This window comes from Sinocyclocheilus anshuiensis, unplaced genomic scaffold (genome assembly GCF_001515605.1).
Source record: "Sinocyclocheilus anshuiensis isolate Anshui unplaced genomic scaffold, SAMN03320099.WGS_v1.1 scaffold113, whole genome shotgun sequence".
NCBI lineage: Eukaryota > Metazoa > Chordata > Actinopteri > Cypriniformes > Cyprinidae > Sinocyclocheilus > Sinocyclocheilus anshuiensis.
In genome coordinates, this window is record NW_015539827.1 from 604,726 (window position 1) to 614,950 (window position 10,225).

Sequence of the window (10,225 nt, forward strand, 5' to 3'; positions counted from 1 at the left end):
AATAGTACACTTACAAGTATACTACTAGTACACTGATATTTGTATACTTACTACATAAAGTATACTTAAAATATACTTGAACTTTACTTAAGTATACTTACTAAAATAAACTTGAAGTATACTACTTTTTGGTAAGGGAAAGTACAGTACTTAACATAAGTTTGAGCATTAACTGCAGCACTAACTGCAGCATTACATTTAGATCTGCTTCAAGTTCCATTAGATTACTTTTTACGTGAATTTTGTAACATTGAGCGTTATAACAATCACACACGTTTCTGTTGAGCTTATAAATGTAATTGCTAATCAGAAATCATAAAATATTTTTTTTCCATATATAGAAATCAGTGGGAAACACCAACTGTTTGGTTATCAATATTCTTAAAAACATCTTAACATTTACAAATACATTTATAAATATTAACAAATAATGTTTAAGATTTACTAAAATGTTATGGATAGTATTATCAAAATTTCAAATGTGTAATATATTTCATATTAAATTTGACTTAACTCAGCATAGGACTCTATGCAGGTGGCATCAACCCATCAATCGATTCAGAAGCGCATGGTCACCATTGTTGTGTTCACAGAAGCAGCATCAATTAAACTGCAACAATTGATTTCAAGTAGCGGAACATGTATAATTACAAAAGGGAGGCATATGTTAAACAAATGCTATAACAGTCGATGTTGACCCATTTCCTTTGTCCTCAACATACAGAGTGGGAATATGTCATTTTGTTCAATGTTTTTCTCACCTCTGACCCACATTTAGGCATGCATGTACTCAGGAACATTCCTCCTAGGCTTGTATATTTACAGCATGGCTTGTTTTTGATTTCGTGGTTCATACATGGAATTGAGTCTGTCAGACTGGCTGTTGGTATCTCAACACGCCAAAGCAAGCTGATTCATGTACAGTACAGCACGTTTTTCTTTAAACAGATAAACTGTACTGTTTGCAGCTATTTGATTCTTAAATTCTTGTCTGAATTTGCTTTTGTATGTCCTTGCCAACCTTTAGCACTGTACAAAGCTGTATTAACCAATCAATACAATGCAAGATGATACAGAAAAGGCAGAAAATTACCCCCTTTTAAAGGGACAGTGGCTCCTTTTTACTTTGATCTGTACTGTTTTGACTTTGAAAACATACATACCACAAGGGTTTATTACATTAGTTTGTCCCCTCTGGCATATTTCTGAATTTCACAGAAATTGTATTACATCTGTGTGCTGCAGGGCTGTGATTCACCCTTAATGATGCAAATTTACAGTAAATCAGTAAGCTTAGAGGCCCTTGTGCTGTTGTCACACTGGGGAGTTATCACTGTTCAACTTTTATTCTACTATATGTAGTTCTCTGATCTAATATTGCATCCAAAGGAACTTAATTTTACAGCATTGTATAATATTGCTTGTTAATGGAAGTGGAAAGTAGTGCTTGTTCAAGGAAACATCACTGTTGCTATTGTCCATACTTATGGTTTGAGATTTTGTTAAGAAATGGTGTGTTAATACCTTTCTCATTTACACTTTACACCTAATGGGAAATGGTTGTGAAGAAAAGGGAGATATGTTTTAAAGTGCTCTCTTTGGGGAGAAACCAGTTTCCAAGTATAATCCACTAAAATAATTCAATAACTTACTGGCCCCCAAACTGTTGAACCGCATTGTATAATCCATTCCCAGACCACCAAAAATGTATTTTTCAGTGATCTGATCACAGTTGTGCCCTGGTGTGTGTTTACACCTGGCTTGTAATATGGCCAAGTGTGATATGCTTTACATTAAAAACATGTTAATGCCAGGTGTAAACATTACTAAACAGGGCAAACTGGTGCGAGAGCACAATTCCAAATTAAAGAACACAGATGCAACATCTCATTTCCATAATGACCAAGGCAATATACCAAGTGCAGTGCAAATTAGTGTAAGGATATGTTCAGATTTGGATAATGTGTTCTTCTGCTATTCCAAATAAATTAATATGTGTGGAAAAAATGCTCTCACTTCTACCATGCGCTCTCTGTTCTCGGTGGTGCCTCCTCCTAGCAACAACAAAATAGTTTAAGACATGCTTTTTTGGGGCGTTAAATAATGGCACAAATACCAGTAATTTGACAAGCGCAAATGTTAGTAAATCGCATTGTGTGATTAATTTTTATACTCTCCTCCTATAAATTTTGCGTCTGAAAGGGAAACTCCTACAAATGCATATTCAATAAGGTCTGGAGCAAAAATAACTGTCAACGCCTTTTCAGTGCTAATTCTTCACTGCGCGTCTTTAGTAAATCCTGACAGTACTATTTTAACACCAAAAGACGGTTTGCGCTGGCGCAACCTGTTAGTAAATCTGGCCCATAGAGTGCTTTTACTCAAGTAAGCAATGCCCTTGCAATCATGCACATTCTAGTAACCACATACCATTAAAAAAATACTCAGTACTTAGTAACTGCATAGCAACACCCCTGAACCACCCAGAAGTCCTGAATATTCAAACATTTACATTTGTCCTCTGTCTTCCTCTATAGATAAACCTCAGCTCTCCATCCTCACACAACCATCTTAAGAAGCGGAAGGCTCCAGCACCTCCACCCACACCGTCGCCCGAACCAGTTATTTCCACTTCTGTGCCTACTGCATCTGTGAGGGCCCCCTGCATCCCGGTGCCAGTTGAAAGGACCCTGCTGCCAGCTCACAGAGCCTCAACTCCAGCCGATGATTCTGATCTGAGCCATAGTATTGAGGATTCAGAGCCGGCCAGGTCCATCTGTAGTAGCTCCAGCAGTGATGTAGCTGCGGGATCCAGCAGCAGTAGTCTAGCTGAAGAACCTGTAACACATCAGGTTCATGTGATAGCTGCATACACCACATATACACCAGAACCTGAACCAGAACCTCAACTTAAACCTGAACACAAGGAAGAAGCAGCTCCTCAGACTCCAAAAGAACCTCCTCAAGAACCAGGTCCAAGTTCAGAGGATCAAATGGCAGAAGACCCAGAGCTAGAGATGGAGCTAAAAATGGAAGAGATGGAGAATAACCGTAATAGTGGAATAGGTAATGTAACTATATCTTTTTGTAGCGAAATCCATTAAATAATGATAATATTTTTTGTTATAAAATGCAGCACAGTAAACATAAACTAGCCACAGTATTAGCCATAACTTTTACAACATTGTTACAGCTCTTTATACTGGCAAATTTGCTGTGCTGTGCTGATTTGCTGGCATTTTGACAATGAGTTCCTGTTCAACACATGACCTGTAAAGGAAAAATAATGTTAAATTGGCGCCAGAAGCTGTATGTCTAAAAGCTGAGTTTACATCAACCCACCATCTCTTTCGCTCACTCTCCCTCACTAAATCAGTTTAATATTGAATCTGGAGTTAGAGAGGGGAGACAACAGGTAAACAAGACCAGTATATCAAGTTTTCATTTTCAGTTCCAAGCCAACTGTATAACGCATTACTGATTTCTAAAAGCATAAAATACCACCCCTCGGCTAAAATGTTCTTGGTAATACACAGTGAACGGTTTCCTGTGTACAAATAAAGTGCAAAGTATACTTTGTTTTTTATGCATACACTAGGGTGAAAGAACAGTGTGTGTGCTGTACATGTTGGCATCAGCATATTGCACATGTACTGTGTGGCAGCCCAGATTTTTCTAACCTTGTGTACTCCGCACACTTAGGTCACACGTGTGCATTCGTATTAAGTCATGTCACCTTAATTTTTATAGTGCTTTATACATCATGTTTTTATAGTGCTTTAAAGAGATTGTTTCAAAGCAGCTTCACAGTATATGTTTTTTTGCACTAATAAGGTGTTCCACAAGTTGGCAAGACTGGCTCAAGCCGTTTTTTTACTGTTGAAAAACAAATGGAAGAGATGGAACAACAACAACAATCCAATTGAGACCATAACAATAGACGCCCGCGCTAACAAGCATGTGTGTGAGGAGGTTAAGAAATACTCACAACTTATTTTATCAACATAATTTCTGGATAGTGCAGTTAGTCTGTACACATGCACTAAATGTACGCATAAAAACGTTTTACTTAAAATAAATTAAACATCAAATTAAAATAAATATTAAAAACCTTAAACTTATTTTATTTATCCAAGACGACACTTGCAATTTTCATTAAGTTTTTATTTTTTAATAAATAAAAATAAAATATAAGAAACTTATAAAAATGACAAAAAATACTAAAACTTTTGCTTTAAAATTAAAACATAAAACAGGAAGTAAATAATAATAAATAATAAATAAATAATAAATTAAATTCAAAATTCCTGACATACTAATGAAAAACTGTTTCGAACAGGCAACTGTTGAACTGTTTTGATCAGTTTATCACTCACCGTTTTCACCTGTTATCTGCTCTTTCCAGAACAAAGAGAAGTTCACACAAAAGTATTATGGTTATTTGGAAAAAAAGAAACCTTTTCCTGAAACATCACCTTTAAAGTAATTGATTCCACCCTTAAAGGTGCAATAGGTGATTGTCTTCAGAAACATTTTTTGTTATGCTGGTTGAAAGTCTCTTCACATCCCAATAGCAAGCATTAAGTTAAGTGGTCTAAATTTATTTATCTGTATTTATATATTCTGTGGAAGCTGTAGGACCAAGAAATGTTCGCCCAATCAAAACGCTCGGTCTGAGCGTTTTAATTGGCTTTCCTACCTGCCTGTCAACGTATGTATTAGCATACCTCTGCACACCCGGTTCGCGCAGACACAATACGTCATCAGCGCGTTCACGCACACTTTGCAGACAGAGTGAGAATGGCAGACAAACATCAACAACCCGATCTTCCTTCCTGGTATTGTAGTACTTTTAAAGTTTTCTCACCGGTGAATGACACATGATGTAGGCAGCCCCACAGTTCCCAATTCCAGTCCTCGTGCATGTATTTTGCATTTCTCGCTTAGTTAACACACCCGATTCAGATAACCAGTTTGTTAGAAGAGAGCTACGTGCATGAACTGTGTTCCGATCGATATGATAACACAGTGTTCATTGCTCCCTCCTCCCTGAGCAGGGGAAATCCGTTGAAGTTTACTTAGAAGAGCTTTAATCAAAGATGACCGCAGGTGAGGACACACCTGTTTTTCATGTGCCAGGAGAGACGTGTCTGCACAAAGGGCACCATTTCAATACGCTGTCAACTCTTCTGTACGTTTCAATTAATAAGAGATGAAACCCAAAGCCTTTAACTACACTGCTGTTTTTTTTTTGGATGGGGTGAACTACGGTGTGCAGAGCTTTTCAATGTAGAACAGAAAATAGATGGCTCTGTCTCTGCATGCTGGACAAAATAAAACAGAACAAGACAAACACTTTTAACAAAGAACTGTGCTTTTGGAAAACTCTTACCAAGCATTGATCGCATATTTTAATATCTACAAAATGTCAGTGTAAAAGCTAAAAGGAGAATAGAGAAGGGTGTGAGATGCCATTTATTGATCTCTCTGTGCGCACTGTCTCCTCAGAAGACGGTTATGGGAATAAGATTTATCTGCACCTGTGAAAGAGACCTGGTGATGAGAAAGCTAGTATAAATATAGAACTGTTATAAGTCCAGAAGATGATACAGGTCAAACTCTATGATGGATCTATATGTAATACATACTGTATCTGTTAGCAGATGTCTCAGCTTTTCACAGTCCTAGGTTATCTTGTTGCATGTTTCAATGCTCATACTTTACCCATGGTTAGTAATAAAACTTGGCTGGTCAGGTTTCCAATTTTTTATTTTTTGACATTTATACCGTCATAATTTGCATATTCATGAGGTTAATAACATCGACTGGACAGTAACAGCATGCAACAGCCTATTTTAATGATGACTTTTCTATCTGTGGAAAAGTCAACATGACTTTTCTCTTTCCTCCATATACAGTAGGTATTTCACCTTTTTACCAGTACTGCAGATATTGCAAAAAATAAACAAATAACAAAGAATATGCATAAAATCTATACATACTTCCTACAAGATTTAGGACAGAATTAAGTAGTCAGCACAAAACAAAAACAAACAAACAAAAAAAAACTTTTAACAAAGTAGATTCATGAAATTCATGTCCACTTCCATTTCCCTTTCACTCATAGCAGGAGTTTTGTTTTTTTATCTTTACTGGTAAAAATCTTTATTATAGCTTTGATTTAGATAACAGGAGGGGAGTAGTAAATTTATACTTGTTTTAAATCTTTCCTGCACATAGATTACAATCTATATGAATTTACTGTTAAAGGGGTCATATGACATTGCTAAAAAGAACATTATTTTGTGTATTTGGTGTAATGCAATGTGTTTATGCGGTTTAAGGTTCAAAAAAGACATTATTTTCCACATACTGTACATTATTGTTGCTCCTCTATGCCCCGCCTTTCTGAAACGCGTCGATTTTTACAAAGCTCATCGGTCTGAAAAGCGAGGTGTGCGCTGATTGGCCAGCTATCACTTTGTGATAATCACAATCGTGTTGTGATTGGCCGAATGCCTCAAGCGTGTGACGGAAATGTTACGCCCCTTACCATACTGTGATGCCGTGTCCCGGCGCGACGAGACAAAAACATTAAAACCCATTACAAACGAGGCATTTGTTGCATCCAGTGGGGACATAATTACTGATTATAATGACTTATACTGTCTTTTTACGCGTTGCGTTGCATATCGCGCAGCATAAACATAAAACCATGTCTGCATTTGTGAAAGGAGAAACGACAAACAAGCGGTACTCTACACTGCTCAAAACTTGCGTTTGAATCATCAGTGACAAATTCTTTAAATATGAAAATGTACTTACAGGCTGTGAGAAGCGCCAAACTGTCCTTGCAAAGTTGGAATTGCCCCACTTTGTAGAAACAACTCTCTCGGGTTCAGGAAACAGTCTTCCGTAAAATGCGCTGCAAACATCTGAATATTTGGGTTGAACTGTTCTGGAACAGTGTTGTAAATACAACTTAACCACTGATTTCTAGTTGTGTCCTCTTTTGGATGACCAAACAAAGTAGTTTTGCTTTCCCAACGAAACACACAGCGTCTCCACGACATGGCGGCGGCGGCAACAATACTACAGCAAGAATCAAAGTTACGCTTTATTTCTTTGTGTAAACATTTGGGCGGTGTTATGCAAATCTTCCCACACAGTGACGTAGACATGTGGGGGTGTGGACGAGTCTTAACTTTTATAAAGAATATCTTTTTGGGTTTAAAACTTTAGTCTTTGCAACTTTAGGGATCTTATCTATGCACGAACAGCTTTTAACACTCCAAAGAGAAAGGAAAACTTGAAATTGCATCATATGACCCCTTTAAGAAAATGACCATCTAATCTAAAGATGAAAACCTCCAAACTGCGGCCTTGGTACAAGCAATTCTACACAGCTTCATGACTGAGCTCATAAATCACCAAAATTTAGATGATTTAGTGAGTTTTATTTAAATTATAGAAAGCTTGCAGATGTTGAAAGTTGACACTATTATCTTATACTTGACAAACGTTTTCATTTTTTTTTTTTTTTTGGCTCTTAGCTACCATTTGCCAACAGCATGAAAATTCATATATATATATAATGCTGACATGTGGTGTTCATGGTATTTATCTTGCTTTGGCTTTATTGTAGACTCATTGTGCATCGTGGCAGTGTGAATGGACACATATCCTGCAGTAACTGAATGGAGCTTTTCTTCTGTTATCAGCTGAACTGCCATTACTGAGGCTGATATATTACTTACTGAATTCCTCTCAAAACACCCCACATGTATTATTTCTCTTTAAACACCTGCTAGCTTCAAGGTAACCTCCACAGGAGCAGGACAAGATAATGAGTAAACATTTAGACACCACACCAGTACTGATGTAACACCACTCATGTTGTTTCTCCTCCTCAATTTATTCCAGTACATCCAGATGACTCATAAGCTGACTACCTCAGTCTCTGCAGTTGTGCTTTGTCTATAGCATTGATAATACATACAGTGCATTACAAAACCCTTACCCTAATCTCCGAACATTCGCATTTTGTTCCTTAAAAAAAGCTGAAGCTGATTGATTATTTAAATGTGATGTTGTTTGCAGTAGTATTCAATCCCCATACCCTACTCAATGTGTTTACATGTACTTTGAACATTCAATTTTAGTTTGAACAAAACATTAATTTTTGCTGTTAAATGTAACAAACAATTTAGTCTGACCAAAATCATATCAGTCCATATTTTGTGAAGTTGGACTAACATACCTATTGATTGTAGCTCTGCTTTGTCCAGCATGTATAATCAGACCAAAATGAATGTATGTTAATCAGACCAAAGATGGCCTTGTCATTACGTGTGTGATCCGAAAGACAGAAGTACATATTTATTAAAACGCAGATGTAGCTCACATGTAAACTTACTTATTGTAATATGTGGTCAATGACTTATACTGTCTTTTTACACGTTGTGTTGCATCGCGCCGCGTAAACATAAAACCATGTCTGCATTTGTGATCGGAGAAACGACAAACAACAAGCACTACTCTACACTGCTCAAAACTCGCGTTTGAATCATCAGTGGCAAATCCTTTAAATATGAAAACGTACTTACAGTCTGTGAGTCAGAACAGCCGGCATTGTAGTCTACTCTCCCAGGATCAGGAAACAGTCCTCCATAAAATGCGCTGCACACATCTGAATATTTGGGTTGAACTGTTCTGGAACAGTGTTGTAAATACAACTTAACCACTGATTTCTAGTCGTGTCCTCTTTTGGAAGGCCAAACAAAGTAGTTTTGCTTTCACAACGAAACACACAGCGTCACACACGGCGGGCTTGAGTGAGCGGCAACAGGCGGATTCGACGACCACATGTGACGACCCCGAGCTGGATTCTGCATCGTCCACGGTGAAAGCCGATCCGGCGATCCACAGTGCGAAGTTGATGTATTTCCTCAGCGACCAGCACGGATCAGCTCCAGGCATGACGAAACAGATATTGCCTTCACGGCGGCGGCAACAACAATACTACAGCGAGAATAAAAGTTACGCTTTCTTTCTTTGCATGAACATTTGGGCGGCGTTATGCAAATCTTCCCATATCCTGACGTAGACATGTGGGGGCGTGTTAGAATGAGCCGTTTTAGGTAGGCGTGGTTGACTCTTAACTTTTATAAAGAATATCTCTTTGGATTTGAGACTTTAGTCTTTGCAACTTTACAGATCTTCTTTATGCACCAAGAGCTTGTAACACTCCAAAGAGAAAGGAAAAATTGAAATCGCATCATATGACCCCTTTAATCTTTTGTTTGGGATCATAGTCCTAACGGTGAACTTTCTACAAAGTCATTCTTCTGTTTAACAACACGTCCACTCGCATATGACGAAAGCAAGCTACAATATGATGCGGTCACTGCCATACTTTACTGTTTGCTGTGTGGCCAGTGATCAACTATATGTCCTCTTCTTCCTGTTTGCACATAGACTATTGAGCATTTACCCTTATGCAACACAGGAGCTCAATGCTTAAGCAAGCAGCATGTTTTAGTTTTTATTTTTCTTAGGAATATTTAGGGGAATTACAGTTTTGATTCTGCATAGTTTTCTGAGGAACTGCAGAAAATGTCGTTTGAATATTGTAAAAGCAGTACTGGAAAGAGGTCCTGGTTTAATGTCTTTGTTTTCAGCCCAAAACTAACCCACAGTTTATTTATTCATTGAAGCGTTTGGTAATTAGCCCAGTATTATAATTAGGTGGGTTAGTCAAGCGGGTGCAAAAACATTCAGGGAGTTTTTCCTTGACTGGAGCTGAATGTTCTTGGACTAAAAAATGCTGTATCTTAGAAACAGACAGGCAATATGTAACAATAGAATAAGAGTGTGCAACTTCTAAAGAGCCACATATATAAAGATTCCTTCCTGTAACCAATCATACTCATTGTATTATGAACATACACAGGCGTTAACCATCACTTACTAGAAAAACCAAGAGGAAGCCCATTGCATGAGGTGTCCCAGGTGTCCTCCACCTCTTTCCCTTCTATTAAGGAGGACTCCCAAGATGCCTTATACAATTGCATACAGACCACCCCTCAGTGTAGGTCTCATAATTTCAACTTCAAAGCTCTCCAGATAATCCCTGCATCTTTATGTCTGGTGGTATATATATATTAGGGATGCATCGGTATCGGGCCCGATACTGAGCTCCTGTACTCGTACTCGTACTCGTTAA

The 10,225-nt window shown here is 37.8% G+C and overlaps 1 protein-coding gene across 5 annotated transcripts in view; it reads left to right on the forward strand.

Annotated features, from left to right (window-relative positions):
* The window catches only part of cobl (cordon-bleu WH2 repeat protein), a 122,488-nt gene that overhangs the window by 90,361 nt on the left and 21,902 nt on the right, over nucleotides 1–10,225 (forward strand). For all 5 annotated transcript variants that reach the window (XM_016480432.1, XM_016480435.1, XM_016480433.1 and 2 more), the window contains one exon: nucleotides 2,538–3,066. In XM_016480432.1, coding sequence (XP_016335918.1) covers nucleotides 2,538–3,066 — 529 coding nt within the window. The remainder of the gene's footprint in view (nucleotides 1–2,537; nucleotides 3,067–10,225) is intronic.